Source organism: Aspergillus pseudodeflectus (genome assembly GCF_044049435.1).
Source record: "Aspergillus pseudodeflectus strain CBS 756.74 chromosome Unknown BJX68scaffold_70, whole genome shotgun sequence".
In the NCBI taxonomy this organism is placed as follows: Eukaryota; Fungi; Ascomycota; class Eurotiomycetes; order Eurotiales; family Aspergillaceae; genus Aspergillus; species Aspergillus pseudodeflectus.
Window position 1 is genome coordinate 1 of NW_027263846.1, and position 20,373 is coordinate 20,373.

At 46.0% G+C, this 20,373-nt stretch overlaps 7 protein-coding genes across 7 annotated transcripts; 2 read left to right on the forward strand and 5 right to left on the reverse strand.

Annotated features, from left to right (window-relative positions):
* Positions 1–6,980: 6,980 nt before the first annotated feature.
* On the reverse strand, positions 6,981–8,702 carry BJX68DRAFT_271893 (tetratricopeptide repeat protein; the record flags this gene model as incomplete). The annotated part of the gene is made up of 5 exons (XM_071047059.1): positions 6,981–7,459; positions 7,523–7,787; positions 7,921–8,345; positions 8,402–8,593; positions 8,648–8,702. The coding sequence occupies 5 exons, from the start codon at positions 8,700–8,702 to the stop codon at positions 6,981–6,983; spliced, it is 1,416 nt and encodes a 471-aa protein (XP_070893729.1).
* A 421-nt stretch (positions 8,703–9,123) lies between these two features.
* On the forward strand, positions 9,124–9,985 carry BJX68DRAFT_271894 (uncharacterized protein; the record flags this gene model as incomplete). The annotated part of the gene is made up of 2 exons (XM_071047060.1): positions 9,124–9,172; positions 9,255–9,985. 2 exons carry the CDS (start codon positions 9,124–9,126, stop codon positions 9,983–9,985), a joined length of 780 nt encoding a protein of 259 aa, XP_070893730.1.
* A 1,072-nt stretch (positions 9,986–11,057) lies between these two features.
* Positions 11,058–11,646, reverse strand: BJX68DRAFT_195515 (uncharacterized protein). The gene has a single exon (XM_071037467.1). It carries the CDS (start codon positions 11,528–11,530, stop codon positions 11,177–11,179), a length of 354 nt encoding a protein of 117 aa, XP_070893731.1. The 5' UTR covers positions 11,531–11,646; the 3' UTR covers positions 11,058–11,176.
* Positions 11,646–12,014, forward strand: BJX68DRAFT_195524 (uncharacterized protein). Its single transcript, XM_071037468.1, has one exon. It carries the CDS (start codon positions 11,762–11,764, stop codon positions 11,963–11,965), a length of 204 nt encoding a protein of 67 aa, XP_070893732.1. The 5' UTR covers positions 11,646–11,761; the 3' UTR covers positions 11,966–12,014.
* A 50-nt stretch (positions 12,015–12,064) lies between these two features.
* On the reverse strand, positions 12,065–12,967 carry BJX68DRAFT_271896 (2EXR domain-containing protein; the record flags this gene model as incomplete). Its single annotated transcript, XM_071047061.1, has 1 exon — positions 12,065–12,967. One exon carries the CDS (start codon positions 12,965–12,967, stop codon positions 12,065–12,067), a length of 903 nt encoding a protein of 300 aa, XP_070893733.1.
* Positions 12,968–13,441: 474 nt separating this feature from the next.
* BJX68DRAFT_195533 (uncharacterized protein) lies at positions 13,442–16,067 on the reverse strand. Its single transcript, XM_071037469.1, has 2 exons — positions 14,792–16,067; positions 13,442–14,741 (listed from the first exon to the last, which is right to left on the reverse strand). The coding sequence occupies exons 1-2, from the start codon at positions 16,020–16,022 to the stop codon at positions 13,645–13,647; spliced, it is 2,328 nt and encodes a 775-aa protein (XP_070893734.1). The 5' UTR covers positions 16,023–16,067; the 3' UTR covers positions 13,442–13,644.
* Positions 16,068–16,435: 368 nt separating this feature from the next.
* On the reverse strand, positions 16,436–18,574 carry BJX68DRAFT_279296 (FAD-dependent oxidoreductase; the record flags this gene model as incomplete). Its single annotated transcript, XM_071048707.1, has 7 exons — positions 16,436–16,606; positions 16,662–16,892; positions 17,031–17,630; positions 17,703–17,868; positions 17,927–17,947; positions 18,004–18,425; positions 18,488–18,574. 7 exons carry the CDS (start codon positions 18,572–18,574, stop codon positions 16,436–16,438), a joined length of 1,698 nt encoding a protein of 565 aa, XP_070893735.1.
* Between the last annotated feature and the right edge of the window lie 1,799 nt (positions 18,575–20,373).

Below are 20,373 nucleotides of genomic sequence, written 5' to 3' on the forward strand. Positions count from 1 at the left end.
CATAGCCCTGACTAGGATGCCAAGAGTTACGGTCATAACCGTCCGAGCTATCGACTATGACGACTCTGACAAGGAACATAGCCAGCATAGCTGAGGGCTATGATGGATATGATGGACAGCTAGTATTTAAGGACACTCGTTAACACTTGTAATTAGTTTTAGCTACTGTCTGTTACTTTCGGAATCAAAGCTACCCTACCTTTCAGAAACCCAGTTACCTTCTTAGTTCGTTAAGAAGCAGTCTTCTCTATCGATATCAGAATACCTTAAGCCCTTCCAGGCCTAAGCAGGATCGGTTGGACTTATCTGACAAGACCTTATAAACATGCTTCTAGTATTCTTCCGTGTTTTATAAGAAGATAATAATATCATTAATATACACCACCACATAGATGTCCAGGAGGTCATGAAATACCTAGTTCATATATCCTTAGAACATCACTAGTATATTAGTCAACCTAAATAGTATAACTAAATATTCAAACAGCCCGTACTTTATATAGAAAGCTATCTTCCACTCATCCCCCTTTATAATACAGATACGATTATATATATTATGAAGGTTAAGCTAAGTATAAATCCATGCGCTACTTAGTCACGTGATAGTCTCATTAATTAAAGGAAGGGGGTAGTGATTCTTAATTAAAATAGTGTTAAGCCTATAAAAGTCCACGTAAATATGGACTCCCCTATCCTTCTTAGGCACACACAGTAGCAGTGCTCCTATAGATGACTTTAATAGTCGGATCCAGCCCTTCACAAGCATGGTTTAAATATACTCATGAATGGCTGCCATCTCCTGTAGAGAGTGATAGTAAAGAGGTCTAAATAGCGGCTCCTTCCTATCTACTAGCTTAATCCGCAAGTTAACCCCTTTATAATAGGGAGGAAGCTCTATAGATTCCTCCTCTAAGAATATACTCGCGAAGTCCTTATACTATTCTAGTAAGTCATCCACTATAATAACCTTCTCTACGTCTACTATACTAACCTAGAACACCTAGTCTAGGGCTTTATAGGTGGAGTTAAAGAAATCCTCTATAGATACAGTCTTAATCCTAAGACTATCTCCACGGAAGATATATTCCCCTTTAGCCTAGCGGGTCTCTAGGTCGTGTATCCTAAGCTATAATATCCCTAGAGTTACTTATTCTATATCTAGAGATATTACTATAAGGATCTAGAATTCCTTTTAGACCCTTTATAAGTCTTAGAGAGTAATCCTTACTTCTATAACTCCTTTATTTTGAAGCTTTCCTTTATTTATAGTTCACGTGAATATTTAATATAGGAGGATATCCCATCTTACCTGCTTTATAAGTAGGGATAGGACTATATTAACCTCGCTCCTACTATTAATCAGGGCCCTGTAATCTATGGTTGTTCTACTAGATAAGGTAGCCTTTATAGGGAGGATTATCCTCTCTCTTACTAGCTGTTCCCTTCCTAGTAGTGGTTCCTTAGCTACCATAGCTACTATAGTTATAGGTACCTTATATTATTCCTGCTTCTTCTACTCCTTCTCCCTCGCGAGGTCAGGGCAGTCTGGTTTAATGTGACCTGATTTCCTATATAGGTGGCATTACACGCCACCCTTGTGGTTATTCTGGTATTAACCTGTTCTACGAACCTAATGGTTGCCTATCTGGCCCTATAGTGATTATCATCCTCTGTGATTAGGTCTTAGTTGTAGGGACCCTTCTGATTTTACTCTATTACCTTACCCATTATTCTTCTTCCCTTATTAAGATTGATTCTTTCGCGAGGTGTTTGACTAGATGCTTGGTTAGAGTTTAGTAATAAGGGATACTAATTCTACTAGTATCTTTAGGAATTAGTTTTATTCGCGAACCTTCTAGTACACTATAAATAGGAAAGACTTATAGAATAGCCTTAGAATAATAGTATCTACAGAGCGACCTTCATCGCCAATTTCCGCCCACTGGTCACGCCAGCGGCTTAGGTAGGCATAGTTATCCTCGCCCTCATAGGGCTTCATGCGAATAGCCTTACTCTAGGCTATGTGGTGATGGTCCGCGGGATCTCCTAGCTAATAAAGGAGAAACTAGCAGAAGTTGTCCCATATTCGTGAAGTATATAGGATATCCTCAAGCTCCTATAACCCTTAGAGTATTAAGTCAAGGTATAGGATTATAAGGTTTAGATAGTCCTCCTCTAGGTAGTGATTTATTTCCCTAAAAGCCCTTATCTTTCGCGTGAAGTCGCAGTAATTTATATAGGTTATTATATAATACTACTCGTCTTTAGTGGGTATTCGCGAAAGGAGAGGTCTTTTAGGAGGAGGTAGTTACTATACTTATAATTCTAATTAGTCATGCTTGTGAAGGGGTAACTAGTAGTCCCCTTTAATAATCATGATATATTCTACTCGTTTATAAAGATTCTTAATGGCTTTAGCTTATTCGCGAAGTTCCTTAAGAGACATATTTTTAAGGTCTTCTTAGGGCGTTATGTCTATAATATTAGTTAGTTAATTACCCCTATTCGCGGAACTACTAGAAGCTGAGGGTGAGGTTACTTCTATATTCTCTAGGGTTATTATCCTTTCACGAGCTAGATAGATTGACTTAGTCATCTCACGAGGTGATTCTAGTTAGATAGTCACATCATGTGATCTCATCTTATAATGTCTGGGTGTTTACTTAGATCATCCTATGGTATTAAGTGTCCTTTACCCCTGACGGACAAATCACGAAGTTTAAGCATTAAAATTATAAGGACCTGAGGCCTAAAGGGGGTTATGATAAGTATGAAAGGGTATAAAGGCACTTAATAAGAGGTATAAATAGTAGAATCCATGTGTAAATCAATAGTCAGGTTCATATTGTAGATTAACACTGAGTTGCAAAGTCTCTGCCTTTGCAAAGGGAGGATATCCTTTCATGTGCTGAGTTAGCCAGGGGCTGACTCAGCCCACGAAGTTCTAGCTATCCTATATACATGTGGTGAGGGTCTTACAGTTCTTTATCCTTAATATTACTTTTAAGTAGGGTTTCTATCTAAGTTTTATAAGTCTTATAGTAATTTATAACTATTTTATTACTAATCTAAATTATTAAAGAATCTTAGTAGAACTTCTCCTCTAAATCTAGGATCTTATGATTATTTATTAGTCATGCTACTCTTATAATCTATAGTAGGGTAAGAGGATATTCCTTTATTAATACTAAGCTATATCTTTTATTAGAACTTATAGAGTGTCCTCTATTATACTTTAGCTTAATATCTTTAATAATTTTATAGAGGCCTATAATTCTAGTCTCTCTATTCTATATTACACGTGCTTTGTTATATTTCTTTATTTATTTATTAACCTAATTATTAGGATAGATTATATAATAGAGTAATATACTAGATACTTCTTCTTAGCTAATATCTAGAGTAATTATTACTTTATCTTATAGTTATTCTTCTTTAAGTACTATGAGTATTATTTATTTTATTTTATATACTTCCTAGATTATTTTATTTATATTCTTAACTACTTATTTAGTTTTCTTTAATTCTTTAATTATAGTAAGGGTAAGTTACTTAAAGTTATTACTAAGTAATCCTTAGATTAGTCCTCTAGTTCTCTAGACTTTTTTATTCTTTAGTAGATACTAGAATACTTCTTCTAGGATCTCTTTAGTAGAGTCTATTTTATTCCCTTTATTACTTTCTATAGTGATAATTAGTTTAGTTATTATAAAGGTAGTATTAATTTAAGAGTTATAAGTAGCTAGTCTATTCTTCTTATACTTTAATTAATAGTCCCTTTTTATATATTTATTTTTTTCATATCTATAATACTTTCTATTAAAGTATTACTTTCCCTACTATCCACCCTTCTATTCTCTAGTAGTAATAGTAGTATTTATTTCTATATCTCTATCTTAATCTTTCCTTAGGCTTTAGTTCTAGTATTAGTTTTAGTAATTATTCTTTACTTAATTCTATTATTTCTTTTTAAAGTATTACTTAATTAGTTAGCTCTTAATTCTAGATATAATATTAATTATTTTATTAAGTATTTTAGCTTTCTTTTAGTATATTATAGCATCTTTAATTTCTAGTTTAAGAATATTATAATACTAAGAGTAGTATGCTTTATCTTCCTAATTAAGGTTTAATATAATTTAGTAAAATTTTAAGATAAGTTTTCTAATACTTATATTTAGTCCTTAGTGTAGTATATATATATATTATTTAGTAATCTTTTTAGTATTTGGGTCCCTAAAGGCTTTAGTAATTTATTTCTTAAAGCCTATATAAGAGTTAAAGATAGTATTAGTACTATCTTTCCTATTATTATAGTTAGGATTTTCCTAAAAGTCTTATATAAATAGCTTAAACTAATTAAAGGTAGCTCTAGTAAGATAGGTTCTAGTAAAGAGTACTTTATTACTTTTACTTATATTAGATAAGTTATTAATTTAAATATATATATCTATAGAAGTTAGATATTATCTTAGGGTAGAGTACTTACTATTAAAAGATTCTACTTTATTTACCTTAATACCTTTAAATGTCTCAAGCTAATAAGTCTTAGTAAGTAGAGTATTAATTATAGCTTTAAGCTAGATAATCTTCTAAGTATTAGTTAACTAAGGTATAGCAAGGTTTTCTTTAGAAGTAGAGGTAGTAGCCTAAACTATTTTACCTTTATTATTACCTATATTAATAGTAGTCATGATCTTCTTAATTAAAATAAGGGTCTATTATTATTAGATAAGCCCTATTATTCCTACTTAGGACTAGGAGGTCTTAAGGTATTCTAATATTAAAAGAGAAGACTACTTCTTTATAGATAAAGAAGGTAAACTAGGTTTCTAAAAGGTAGGGTAGCTTAGATTCTAAAGATAATAGATAGTAGCTAAAACTAATTATATATAATAATAAGTATCCTTAAATACTATACTTCTATTAGACCCAGGGTCTAATCAGGTCAGATCACTAGTCTACCAAAGGTCTTTATATAGGGTTAGTATCAGATCCATGATCTGATCATAGTCCCAAACTAGTCTAGTATCAGACCTTTGATCTGTTTAGTTAGAATAACCTAGATTCTGGTTCCTAACGTGACATCTCGTTAACAACGTGATGTCCCGTCATCGCCGTAATCTTACCAGGCAGATCTATTGGTTGATGACGTCCCGTCTCTTAGCGCGGCTCTCTGACACCTAGACACTCACTAAAATTTTACATCCCTATTTTCTTGCTTAAATAAGTGGCAGTTGTTGTACTAATACTCGTGAATATTAATAATGACTATACAGTTGACTGAACTGAGTTGTAAGTCCTGGATTTACGTATTATCATGTATAGCATAACGATGTATTTGCATATTTATGGGTTGTAGTAAAGTCAGCCTTGATACCTCTTACTTAACAGCGGCCTCAAGTATTAGGTCTTAAACTTGAATAGTTCCCTGGGGCGGGTTCCAACTTGTGTCTTCACATCCTTCATAGTGGTAATTTAAATAAGATGGTTATTAGAGGAATAATTCTCCTAATGGCGCCTGAATATAGAGCGTAATATACGCCATGTACAGCTTTTTATTAATTATAATAAGTGATTTCGAGGTGCTAAGAGTAGCGAGTTAAGTATTAAGCTTAATATAACTATTATTAGAGCCTTTGAAAAGATTGGCCACTACAGCGCCTAGACAGGACTAGTATCCCTGGAGATAGAGTTAGATATTAGATATTATATAATTATTTAGCGGATAGTATTCCACAAAAAGACATGAAAGTGTGATAATATTATCAGATTTCTAGTTTAGCAAAGTTAGTTAGGTGACTAGGTAGATTATTTAGTTCTTATCTAGTTATCTGATAAATATACTATGTAGAATTTTAAAGTAAAAGGTGAGGAACATCTCTTATACTAAATATTGATTAGCATACTTAAATTAGATGGTTTTGTCTATGCGTCCTGGCCGTGTAAGGGAAGGATCCAGCTTTCCAGGGTTATTAGCAGTTAGGATCAGGATCCGGCCCTCATGCGCAGCCACGCTATTAAACATATTAAGAAGGCAAGAAAGCAAGAGTCTGCCTTTACTACTAAGGTCTAAACCCGACTCTGGGTGTCTAGATATCTGAAGGCTAGTAATATTAAAATCCTCGAGGAGGACTATATAACCCTCTAGAAGCTCTTGGAACAGGGTGTTCAGGCCATTTTTATTGAGCTTGTTGCTGAAGAGAATTGTATAAATATTAAGCCTTGTAAAGCTAGTAAGAGTAATACATAGACTTGACTTGCCTGTGCTAGGTGGGCTAGCTAGAAGATAGCCCCTCTAATAAGGGCTGCCTTGCTAGGAATATTTACTGTAAGTTTCTAGGCAGAGGAAATCTTTAATATTCTTAATAAAACTTTGCTTTATTATATGGTCTAATATAATGCTTGAAAGTGGTCTGTATACTTTTTATAGTCCACGTTTCTAGCTAAATACTTAGTATTAAACTAGACCCTAATATACCAAGATTCTGCTGCCCTCATTAGAGCTATCATGGATATGCTGTAATAGTAAAGGGAGCGCATCGCCGTTCCATATTCTAGTAGAGATTTGAAGAATATCTATTGGTTCATTGCCGTCTCACCACCAAACCTAGTCTATCGCATACTGCTTTCCGTTGTGGTTGAAAAACTTTGTTGAAGGAAATAATAGACTATAAATAATGGCACCCCAGTTGGTTCCCTCAACGCTTGCCTCGAGACATGAGTCTTCGTTATATAGGTGATTGTTATGTAGTCATTCCTTAACATCTATATAGAGTTCACTCAATTTGGATATCTTAATTAATCGAGTGAAATGTCGTGCCTAATTGTATTAATTATGAACGATGGCTAGCAAGGGATAGGTAGGGAAAATGTAGAGCCTCTAATAAAAAAATCTGTAAATGAAGGAGCGGCAAAGCATGGTAAGTAATATAAATAGTATAAGAAGTCTTTTTGACTTCCATATTATTATTCACATGTTAATCAAGGGGATAACATGAAGGCATCGTGCGAATCTTAGCGCACTTTGCAACTTTGGCATGATGGATGGCTGATGGAAAATGACAAGAGACGGAAGAGTTGGAGTGTTGACTGTTTGCAAACAAGAGAAGTCCATCCACCTGCTGCTCGTGAACTAGAGATTGGAATTTGACCGTCTTGAGTGCCAGATTCCAGCCCTGGCCAAGCATGGCCCTTTCAGCACGCCCCTGCCTGAGTCTAGCTGCCTTGATCTTCGCCTCTGCGGCAGCCAAACCTTGTTCCATGGTCGCTGTAACATCAGGCCCAGACAGCTCGACCGCACGAGCATAACACTCTTGCGCCTTCCTACCACTCAAATCAAGCTTCATGTATGCCATGCCCAGATGTGCCCATGCTTTTGAATACGTTGGGTCAATCTGGACAGCGATATATGCGTCCTCGGCTGCTTCCTCGATCCGGCTCAGGGCGCAATAAGCCGCTGAGCGGTTGCTTCAGTAAATTGCATTACCAGGATCAATCTTGACGGCCTGGGGGTACATACTTAGAGCTCGATGGTGGTCGCGTCTGTACGTGACATCGTTGCCCAGTTTCTTGAATTCCTCGGCATCGGATCGTTCCTCAGGAGTGATGGGGTCTGTGAGGCTCCCAGGGTCAACGACCTTGTCCTCGAGGACAATGCCCACGTTTCGAACCCAGAGATCAGCAACAATCAGAGTTGTCAGTACCTGGGGCGTCAGCTCCTGGTTTTTCGCTTTTTCACCGTACTTGCCCAGCCGCCTCGATAGCTCTTTCGCAACAAGAATCTCCTAGAAGACATGTCCCTTTCACTCATCACTCTGTTGCAGCGGACCAGTCCAGTGCTCTAATACCATGCACCCAGCAAGAAATAAAGAGGATCCGTCTCGCCTGTTTAGCTTGGTATATAGCATCTCAATCCACCAGCCCGGTTAATAGCCAGTAGATGCCTTCCCATATTGACGCCTGCAGGCAAGTTCCGTTAGATCCAACCTGGACGCGCAGCGGGATAACATATCCCATGTCCCCGACAAGGTCTATCAAATCCAGCTCGTCTTGCACGGGATCTTGCCCCAGTCGTCGCGACTCCCGTCGCAGCTCATCAAGTCTCCTGAGAAGGCCCGCGATGGTGATCTTCGGGTTGGGATACTCTCTAACTCGAACAGAACCGATTATGCGTCGCCCGGATGAGACGTTGAACTGCCAGCACTCGAGCCCGAACCCCTCTATCGTAACAGTCCCGGGGTTTGCGGCCTCATAATTGGCATCGCTCTCATTGTCGAAGAATGTCGTCTGCTCTGGTGAACCGCGGGGTTGCCGTTTGATGAATGTCTTCCGCTTGTACAGCTCTAGTAACACACTTTAGCCACGACCCAAATTCCGCGTTTGTCACCGAGAACCGTACCAAAAGACGGGTGCATTATCTTTGGAGGCCCCTCCCCACTATTAGCGGCCCCCATCCCACACCACCTCGCCTCCGCCGAAACATGCGGACCGTCCTCCGTCGCGCCGCTCAGCGCAATGACCAGCGGCCCGCGCCTCTTCTGCGCTTTGAAGCGGGTGAAGGCGTCCTCGCGTCGGCCGGACTCTTCCAATGCTGCGAGGTATCAGTTCAACCGCCTCCTTTGCGATCTGCAAATTTCTTTGGTACGCACCGTCGATTTGTCGGGGTCGAGGTCCGCCCACGACGTGGGGTGGAAATCCATCGTTGCGGTTGTTTCGGTGTTGCGCTTTTTTTAGACCTCTCGATTTCTTGAAAATCTCATGCTTTTCCATGATCTGCGGTTACTGCTAATTTTATATAGCACGAGGCGGGGCGGTCTCAGCCACGGGCCAAGGCGCCGGTCGATCGAATACGAGGGCCAGGTAGTGAGTGAAATGCTCCAGAGGCCCGAAGTGCAGACTTGAAGCTCCTGACAACGTTTCGAGAAACTGTCTTCTCCTGCGAGACAATGGTTTGAGCGCTGAGTGTTAGGCCCTCTCTCGATTTCCCTTTCCTTTTTACTCGTACCGTGTCCACGTGGGGCATTGCTGTAGAACCACCGGCGGCCACCCATATTTGCTCCGCGCGACGCGAACTCCACCATCCCTGGTTGGGAATATCAAAGCGCCAGAAGCGCACATGAAATGAGTAAGAAAGAGCTGTCCGGCGCCGTCGTCTTCGGCTGGTATAAAGGTACGCAGCCAGCCAGAGACGCTCACGCCCATCTATCCGTCAACGAAGAACTCACGACTCATACCAGATTGACCATTGGCAGTCGGAAAAACGGCCCTGATCTCTAAATTCATCGACGGCGCTTTCAACGAAGACGAATACCGCCCTACGGGCTTTGTCCAGCTGTATACTAAGCACGGATACCAGTACCCGCCGCGATGGGTCTCCAACGCCGACCAGGAACCGATGCCTGAGGTAGGGGCTACACGTGGTGATGGTAGCGTGCCAGACGCTGAACAGACATATCGGCTAAAAGAACTAGACGCTCACTCCAAAATGCAGCCTCAATCTCAGTCTCAGTTCGAAGCAGTCGACTACACCATCCTCGAAGCAACAGACACAGGATGCATCGTCGAGCGGCGCGACTGGGTGTACGCGAAGATGACCGCCATTATCCTCGCGTACGCGATCACGGACCCGATGTCCTTCCAGATCGCAAGGGACATACTATCGCGCGCGCGAGGGAGGGAGAGTGAAGCAAAAATCTTCCTCGTCGGGATGTTGGCGGATTGCGAACAGGAGTGTAGGGTTAGTCTCGAGCAGGGCGAGGAGCTGGCGAAGGAGTTTGGAGTCGATTTTCGCGAGCTGAGTCCCCTGCGTGATGCGGATGGGGTGGACAGACTGTTCGGCGAGGTTGCGGGGTTTTTGGTCCTCGGGGAGAAGCAGGATAAGGTGAAAGCTAGCTCGGGGAGCCGAGGTGGAGGTGGAGGTGCAGGGTTGACAGTCCGGGAGAGGATCAAGGGCTTCATACCATGGCCGCCAATCCAGACCTGAAATTGTACTTTTCCGTTTTGCTCGTACATACTCTGACGCCGTCAGCTGATTTGATAATGTTTGATGCCTGAGATTAACCTGCCCAATAACAATAACGGCTGCATCTCACTCCATCGACACAATCTCATCCGTCAGCCCCCAGCTTTCCCAGTACGCCGAATGCGGCTGATATCTCGTAAACCGCATGAAAAGCTGATCAGGCCCTCTAGCCCATTTCGAAACATCATGCGGCCCAAGGAGGAGAGGCTGATCCCGTGGCCTGAAAACGGTATAGTGCCGGATACGCGCTTCTTCGGGGATATCCAGGACCTCAACGACGCCATGGTCGCTCAGATCGTCGTACGGAGGTGTCAGAAGATGGTGGCTCTCTCTTCCCTCGAGTTGTCTCAGCCTCTCAAGGGCAAGCTGCTTAGCAAATCCCTCCTCTAACCACATGATCTTCCCCGCGAGCGCGATCCCAGGCGCACACTTGTAGAACCCCTGCATAGGCGGTACCCACTAGAGTAACGCCAGTGCCCTTCAGCAGATACCTAGTTCGCGACACTCAAGGGCTGTCCAGAAAAGCGGGAGGCCGACGCCTAGCTTAAATGTGAACGCCGGCTGCGCCGCGTCTATATCTATTAAGGCGTCGAGAGCGACACTTGCTTGTTCAACGATCGTGTGGAAGCCCGGGATGTGTGCGTCATAGACGGATGCGCTTTGCGTGAGGCATGTTACGACTATCATGGTTAGAGTTGCGTGGTAGGTGAGGAGGAGAGCGGTTGTGCTTGTGTTTGGGTCTGGTTTTATTTGTGAGGTGGGGGAAGAGGTACTCTTTAGAGATGCTGTATCAGTTAGTTTAGTAAAGGCGCAATACCACCGTTTCAGGCTCTCTCGAAGGGTGATTTGCTTTGCAAGAAGCTCTGGGGTTATCTTTAGTTAAATCCCGAGCCAAGGGTTGCTTCCGGCGTCCTTTTAAAGAAGAAGGACTTTGTACGCTAGTAGCATTAGGGCGTCGCGGGCTGATTCCAGTGATATAAAGTAATACACCCCCTGGAAGTCTAATAGGTCAAACAAATCGCAGGCTAGAATACCCGAAATTATCAATGCAACTATCCCCAGCCAGATGAACAGCGGCACAATCATACTCTCTAGCAGCGCAACCAAATACGCACCACCGCCGACCCTCAAATCGAGAATCAACCTAACGCCTTAGTAATAGAGCTGCAGCGCCTCCTTGACACGCCCCTGCAGCATCTCAATATACATAAACAACACACAGCTAACGAGCGCAACCTGCAAATCCGCACTTCCACGGTCAATCTCCGTGCAGATCTTCGCCAGCGACCGCGCGTACCAGCCCAGCGCCTCGCCCTGCTGCCAATTCAACTGCGGCGCCTTCTCATCCCTGAGTCTCAGAAACACGAAATCAGCATAGAGGTTTGGACTCTTAAACAGCGTGCTAATTGCATTCACAGCGTCCCAAACCACCAGCTCAGTCCAATAGACCTGCGGCACGACACTACCCCAGAAGGCCTGGTCAAGGCCGCCGGCGAGGTAGGGCATCAGAAGACTGCAGGGGGTTATATTATGGTACGTCCCAGATGTTTATTACCCGTCTCTGGGACGATAATGTTCAGAGAAATTATTAGGGCGACGAGTTCGTCAGCACAGTCGAAAAAGTCGGGGACGACGTAAAGCTCTTTACTCCAGAAGACAGCATAGTATCAATCTTCTCCCCCTGCTGGTACGCCTCCCCAGGCCCGTGCCAGAAACAACAACCTACAAACTCGCAGCATGAAATGCCGGTACTGCCAACAAGGCCTAACAAACCGATGCACATTCGGCGCCGCATTCGGTTTCGCAGCCGTAGACGGACAAGCCGAGTACGTTCGAATTCCACACGCAGACGGTACCCTGCGGCATGCGCCAGCCGGACTAGATGATCGACTGCTCATCATTATGGCCGATATCTCTCCGACGGGGCAAGGAGGGGTATGAATTATTTGAGCAGCATAAGGCGAGGACGGTTATACTCTGCATATAAGGACATGTAATAAGACATCAGCAATGTAGACAATCCATTCTGAGGTCACTCACTCATGTATATTTCGTCACAAGACAAGCAGGCCGCACCTCAAACCGCCGACGGCGCCATCCCGCTAATACGTCCGGCAACTTCTGCCCCATATAATTCAACGTCTTCCACAGGGGATAATCAGTCACCTCGGTCCCTTCAACGATATCCTTCCACAGAAAGCTGCGACTCGCTTCATCCCAATAAAATGTCGGCCCTAACAAATGCGAGCTCTCAATCTCCCGCCACTGCGTCGGATTCCTAGCGGCAGCGACATGCTCAGCCTCACTCTCACCACCGACGCCCTCCTCGGAACGGAACTCGACTATCACGAATACGGTCACGATGGTATAGTAATGATCAAACAGTTCAGCCAAGCAATTTGCCTCGTTGGACAGGGTCCAATCGTCAATCGCGAGTCTTGAGAACGCGGGGCCTGGACAGCCTAGATGTCGCTCGACTAGGTCCTCCTCAAACGGCCGCTCCAGCGGCTCGCAGATGAAGTCATGCCATTGGCTCCGCGCGACGTAGAGGGTGTCGGTTTCTGCATTGAAGGGGCGGATGAAGACGAGTTGTCCAGATTTCTGCCTGTTGAAGTGGATGGTTAGGTTTTGGTTCTGGATCCAGTTGAGAGCGACGCTGCGCGCTTCATGATTTACGTGGAATAGTGGCAGGTGGAGCTTGAGAGGATCCAGGAGGGTATGATCGAATTCAAAGTTGAGGTTCAGGTCATCGTTCATCGAGTCGTATTCGAGATCGCCTGGGGTGAGATGACGGGGGCCCCAGCAGCCCTTTTTGTAGGGGAATGCGGCTGAACCTGCTCCCAGGGTTGCGGGGAGGGCATCGTGCCAGATGTGGAGGCGGAGTTCGGTTGGAAGACACGGAAATAGATGGAACTTGGCATTTGCCATCCGGATCGGGTTCATTGGAGTGAGGAAGAGAATGGAAGCCACGTTGGATCTGGTAGTGAGGGGCTGATGGGCACCAGTGGGGAATCACATGACGGCTGCCTGCACTTGTAAGCAATGGACATTTCAGGACAAATTTCAGTTATGTGCAGGGATAATCCTGGATGCTACATCATCCCTATATAACCACTGTTACAAACCAATATCGACAGGGATGCTCGCCCATGTCTCGGATAGGCGCCGCCCAGAACGAGATGGGCGCCGCACTATGAGACCTCCAAACGGTGTTGACAGCACTGGGTCTCGGTCTGTCATGTCTCGGCATTATTGCACTACTAGTAAAGTGAAAGATGCGTACAGGGGGAAAGTGCAGCGGTTGAGTACCAGTAGAAGCCGAAACAGCGTCAAGTACGGGTTGCCTACTGTCCGGGGAAGAGCAAAGGGCCGCGCGTCCCTTTTATAAAATGCTCATCTCGTCGCGAGCCTCTCCATCGGCGCCAATTACCGTCGTGTCATCATCTCATCATCCATACCATTAGGGTAAGAGTTCGATTTACCACATTCTTCTTTGATTCATTGAGGTCCTTCTAGACGGTCCTTCTAGACTACTCAGCGGTACCAGGAGAGCCACCTGGGTCATCCTACCAGCGCGGATCGCATTCGAGACACTTGATACCTGTGCTGTCAACGTTCACTCAACCAACAACCCACTCCGGCTTCTGCAGCTCATCCCAGGAGCCCCAAATAAGGTAGCCTTCCTTGGGGAAAAGAGACTTGCTAAAGTCAAAAGCCTGGATAGTTCCGACGCCCAAATATCGCGCATAATGGACGTCATCCTCCGTGGTCTGCAGCGACACCAATGCGCAGTTGTGTAGTTCCCCAGGACGAGCAGATCTGTTTTCATGCAGGATAATTCCGTACTTCTCGTCCGGATGGATATCGACTGGCTCTCTCATCCTCAAAAGTAAGTTTGTGCCCGGCACGCTTTCATCACTCACAGGCATGTCATTCCAGTCATTCCAGTACTGGCGGTCATCATCCTGGAGATACCGGCGGAGGTCAAGGATCTTGGGGGGTTCAAAGATCCACGAGGGGATATCTGTGACATGCAGCCCCCGAGGTGTGATCTTCCCGGGCTCGCCGCCAAGGTACTGGACTTCATCAGTGTACCGGCACACCTTGACTGCCCAGCGCATTCCGTCCTCCTCGAACCGCGGGCCCGCCAGGAACAGCACGTTCTTTGGAAACCCGGCCAACATACTATAGAGCTTACGCATTCGCTCGTCTGACCCCTTGACCTTGAGGATCTCCCCAACATCAAGGTTGAGCACACCGGCTAGCACGATCGGCCGATCGCCGTCCTTGCTAGATGCTCGTGTGGCGACGTTGAACCAGTTCCACGAAACGAGTTGCTCCTGCGAGAGGTCCTCGCCCTCGACGAACGGGCTGGCGACGAAACTGACGAAGCGCTCAAACTTGGATGCGAAATCGATGGTGTGTTGAAAGTACGAGTACCAGGTGCCGACCGCGAGATAAACAATCCTCTCCTGGAGCAGAGGAATCTTGCCCTTTTCGTGCTTGGTGAGAAGCTCGTCGGCAATTGTCGAGACATTGACTGCTTTGTCGGCCAAAAGCACGTAGAGCCTGCTCTTGGCCGCCAGCCCTTCCTGCAGCGTCCACAGCCGGCGGATCCAGCCTGAACAGTAGATCACCCGAAGGCAGAGCTCGAGGCTGCTTGCGGGGCTGGACTCGACCTGCCGTATCTCGGAGTCGATGATCATCGTTCGGTAAGCTGCAATCAGTCAGGGATATTCAATTGCCAGTCTTGACAGTTACACGTACCACCGAGATACGTATCGCGAATACGCTGGATTGCCAGACCGCGCACCTCACGCGCATGCGGAATACACAGCGTGTCGATCCACACCAGGACCGAATTGTCACCACGCCGACTCGAGAGAAATGCGCGATGGGCAAGCCTTGCAGCGCCAGTGTGCAGCGGTCCATACGGCCCGTTTTCGTACTTGGGGACATACTCCTTGTCAGTCAGGAGCATTCTTGCCCGCTCGTAGAGCAGTCCCAGTTGGCAGTTGGGAAGAGAGTTGGTATGTGGGTTGCCCAAACCATCAGCCCACACATGAGAGATGGAGGCGTATCGCGTGCTGCTCCGCTTCTTCACGACCTTGATTGTATAGTCTCCGCCCTCCTCCTCTGGAGGCGTAATCTCGACGAGTGGGATGCCTCCCTCCTCGAGGATCTCATGCAATGCGGGGATGTCCGCGTGGACGTGCTCACAGCTGCAACCTTCCTCCACATGCCGAGTCACATAGAGACTCTCATCGACGTTATCCGCGATGCATTCCGTCTTCCTGCACAAGGTGTGATTCCTCTTATTCCACGCCGCCTTTGTCCGCACCAGCTGCAGCAGATACGCAGCCGTGTCGACCTCACCCCCAGCCTGCCGACACTTCTCTGCATCCAGCGGGCACCACCCGTTCTGGACCATGTGCTCGGCCAGATCCGGCCGGACAAACATCCATTTCAAGACATGGCTCGGTTTCTCATGTGGACCGTCCCGCTTATTTGCGACGTACCAGAGAGCCTGGCAGATTAGCTGGATCGCGAAGCCCATCTGCGGGCTGAGGTACGGCGTATATCGGGGAAGTTGCCCACAGACTTTGCCGACGATGTCGACAGAGCGCTCCCCGTATCCCTTCTTTTTCCACTCCTTGGCGCTGCCAATGTATTTTTCCAGATGTTTCGTCGTGAGGTATTGCCGCTGCTCGCCTTTCTCTTCCCCGTCCCCGTCCCCTTCCTCAGTGAGAAGAAAGTCGGCCTGATCCAGATCATCCCCAAAGACATAGTGCAGCAAACCAAAGTACAACCAACTTCTAATTGCGGGATGATATTCCTCGGGGATCTTGCCCTGGTGGAACTTTGGTGTCCACGGTTCGGAATACCAGCCCTGGCGCACGGGGTATGTAACCCAGTCACTCCCATCGTAGAGTATGCCGTCGTACACGATACGAAAGGGCTTCGGGGGCTCGTCGGGAAGAAACACATGCTCCGCCATTGTACCTTTTATCTGCCCTTTCGAGTGGAAAAGAGGAGGGTTTTGGACAGGTGAATCTACCCCACCTCAGCTGAACTTCGCATTTAGTCTACAGAGACAGAGCACGTGATGCCAAGGAGCCCCAGCCACCCTCAAGCGACGAGCTGAACACCTCGCCTGTTGGCAACGCCAGAAGACTCTAGTCACTAGCCGTAAGTAGTAGCATGGCAATTGAAAATTGCTTTGCCTGACAAGGAGACCTAGCTCTATAACTGTAAGGTCACGCGACCTCTAGACAGATATCCTGGCCAGAGAGGTACACCATTGATTGCCCAATATATAATACAGTGCGTGTCTTAAATACAGCCAGTATAGTTAGTTAGCTAATACTGAAAGTGATTAAATATTTCTCCCAGACATCAGAAGAAATATGATTATAAAGCCCTACACAAAGACCCGTTCTGGTGTTGAACTAGCTGTTCACTGCCAACACAGGTTCGGCACCACAGAATATTGTCCGGATCGTATTTCTGCTTGATAGCCTCAAGGCGCGGGTAGTTGGGGCCCCAGAAAGACCATTGCCAATCGGGCTCGTAAGGGTTTGCCTAATATATAGAATTAGATTCATTGGTTTGAGAAAAGTAGAGAAAGCGAAGTCACCTCGTTAATATACGATCCGCTGTCTGGTGCGAGCTGGCGGAGAGCATACCCCTTGCCGTAGGTCATTTCCTTGATCACCTCCTCAGCAACTTCATCAGGCAAGGGGTCGTTCCATTTCTGCTCTGAAATGAGATGAACGACTGTTTCTCGCCAGGCTGGGTTTAGTGCATTAGCCACTGGTGTCTTGCCGACTGTCATGGTTCCGGACAGAGAAGGGTTAGACACCCCGTTCTATCAATGTTTTTGTCAGTAACGGTGTCACACTCGATACCAGGGTGGGAGTCATGCCTCTGGGGCCGAGAAACGAGGTCCAATCTCTTCCAATGTTCGGGCAAACAGATCTGTATCTTCAATAGCTCTCCGGGTTACAAGCCTCGAAGCACGAACGCTTCGCTTCGTGCCGACGCCGGTAGCATCCGCCAACGGTCCCAATTTCTGAATCAGCTCGTACCAAGTCTCCGTCCAAAGCTGAGAGATCTCTGTAACAACAGACGAATTGGCATTATTCAGGGCGTTTTCCAAGGGCCGAATCGCCTTTCTTGCTTCTCCTGCGCTGCTCGCGTTGTAAACGAAGATGGTGTTATGAAAAGCAATCGGCGGTCCAGTAATGGTGTAATATCCAGCGTACCCGGCATCCTGCAAATCCGCCATCTCCCTCTGTACTGTTGCGATGGTCCTCCACCACTGCTTTGCAGATGTGTGGTTTCGCGGCGAAACATCGATGTTGACAATTCCCACCGAGGGCATCGGATGGGCCTTGACAGTAAGGCTGATGATCACTCCAAAGGTGCTTCCACCCCCTCCGCGAATCGCCCAAAACAGATCGGAATAATCCCGCTCATTCACTCGAATGAGTTCTCCTTCAGGCGTGACAAGCTCTGCTTCGAGAATGCTATCCGCCCCCATGCCATACTGGCCGGTGGCATATCCATGACCACCTCCAGCAGACCAGCCAACAACTCCAACATCCTGATAGTTTGTTAGACTTGGGGATGGAAAACTACGCAAGGAAGGGGCTATATCAAGTCCAGAATTTCATACCGAGTTTGTTCCTCCAACCGCAATAGCGCCATGCTTTGCCATGGCCGCAAACAGCTCGCCGTCCTGGATTCCCGCCCCGACAGTACCTGCCATGTGGGGCTCGCAAGTATCGCAGGCTTTGAACGATTTGTGAAACTTGAATCCTTTCATGTTGTGTGTCCAGATACTGTGCATGTCAGCGGAAGGGCCTCGGTAGGGGTGCAATCTTGTAGGCGAGCACATACCCTAAACTACCATATGCCGAACTAGTAACCGTGTTAGTGAAAGGGTGCTATGCTGGTGTGGCTGATATTGAACGAACCTCTTTTCGGGATTATGGCCTGTATTCTTGATGTTCAAGCGGAGATTATTCTCCCTAGCAAATCTGATTGCAGTCTGCACATGTGCCGCCGTCGTTGCATTGACCACATACGGTGAGAGGTTCCCCAGCGAACACCCTTTCGATGCCGCATTAGGATCCCCTGATATACTGGTCCCGTTCTTGTGAAGTGGCTGGCAAGCAGCGCCGGACCAGGCTGGATCCAGAATGCTATACGGATTCGAGGAGTGGAAAGGGGAGGTGGTCCATGCATTAACAATGGCCTGGCACTCGGTCGCGTTGTAGTTGTCTTCAGACTTGTAGCAGACAGCAGCCGGTGGGACGGCCTTTAGCAGCCGGCCGGAAAGGGTTTTGTTGAAGGCCGCCCATTCGTCGGCAGATGGCCAGCATGCATCAGAAGGGCTCTAGCACATGGGAAATCAGTAATCGCCTGAGACGATGCTCACGAGAGAGGTATGACACTTACACATTTGCAGTTGGGCACAGAAGAAGCAGCGGTGGTGAGTTGGCTACCCAACCCGAGGGCGATTAAGACGTACAATGACATATGCATCTCGAAGAGCTACTGTTAGGCCTTGTTCTCTCACTTTCACAGTCTGTACAGGACCTGAGGCTCGTCTCCTTTATATACTATGGACTTCGTATACGTTTACTCGGGAAACAAATATGTGGGGAATGGGCCTACAATGGATGACGATCAGCGCCAGTGGCGCCGTGCTATGCGTAGCAAGGAAAATCGCATCTGTTCCACGGGACGGGGATTTGATGATGTAACGAAGCCCTCCATCTGGAATGGTCTTGAGTTCTTGAGCAGTGAGCTCAATCTTGCGTCTGGATTTCTAATGGAAAACATGGCTAGGGAAAACTTTTGAGTTGGCAAGGCCTCATCCCCGAGGTTAACCCGACCTGCCCGTAATCGTATCAATAACCCAATCTCGAACGTGGGTCAAGCCGACCCTCTGAGTTTCTTAGCCATGGAACCGAAATACTAGTGAGAAGACTGCTGATCGCCCCGCAACCGACTGATTCCTGACCCCTTGGCGAAAATTTCGGTGATCAAGATCCATTGGCGTACCCTTTCATGGAACGGTTACGATACCCAGCAGATAGGCAGAAACGTTTCCAGCTTTATTTAGCATTATCGAAAATAGCCGCCATCCATCTGCCCATGATCTACATGCCTTCCGGCTATAGTAATAATATCAAGATTGGGGTAACGATACGAATGAGACTGGTACGAATGCAACTGGGAGTTTGTCGGCCCAGGCCTCCAACCTCTTATCAGGTAGAATTTTTGTTACTGTCAGAATTTAAACGACATGATTTTCTCCTCCCTTAGGATCGAATGGACTCCGCTTTGTCAAGGACGGGGTCTAGCACAGCAAGAGTGCACAATCAGATCAGGACCTGACCTCAAGTCATTCACCATGCTGCAACAAAAACTCAACGTCGCCACAGACGACATCCCTAGAACCAAGTTCAGGCTTCATATCGTTATAGGCTCATTGGTAGCATTAACTTTCATCTTGATAATTGCCCGAGTGGCCGACAGCGAAACACCACGAGCCAGAACCAATACTTGCTTGGGGTATACCAGTGGTAAGCCGGCCCAGCTTTAAAACTGATATCAGTCATACTAGTCCATATTTTTGCGCACTTTTTACTATGCCTTTACCCTTCATCATCGCGTTACTGTCCTGGGTCATAGAAGGATTATTAGAGCATAGTTTCGTAAAATTGTGAAAAGTGAGAGTGCTAAATTAGTTACTAGTGGCATCATTGGTGGCAACGACAAGGGCATGAGAGCAATAAAAGTAGCTTGTCAACAATGCTTGCAGTCTTTTATCTTCTTGTCGGGCCTGGACGTTATGCTGTGGGAATGCAGTGGGCTTGCGGACGTAGCAAGCGAATTCTATAAAGAAAAATAACTCCATATTTCTCGCGAAAGACCGTACTCCTCTTGTAAGTTGTCAACAGTCCCTTTGATTAATCTCGTTGTACCGGATAGAAGCTTCCAGTCATATAATTTCCATGTATTTAAGCTAGATCTAGAGTCTAGAGGATCCTTCCTTCTTTATGCATTCCAAACCATTCTAACCTCTACTTTCGATTCGTCGAAATATTCCAACAGCTTGATGCTCGGCTATACATATTGCAGGGCCGATCCCTCAGCGGTTTACATAGGCTATCTGCTATGTTGTAATAGAAGGGTTTTCGGTTGCTCTTTTGAGTTGCTCAAGAAGAGAGTTACTAGCTAATGTGTATGGGACTATTCTTGAATCGAATACCACCAAGTGTTTGAGATCACGTTGTGCTCGTACGTTTTAATATGAAGCCCGGTTAGCTGACTCC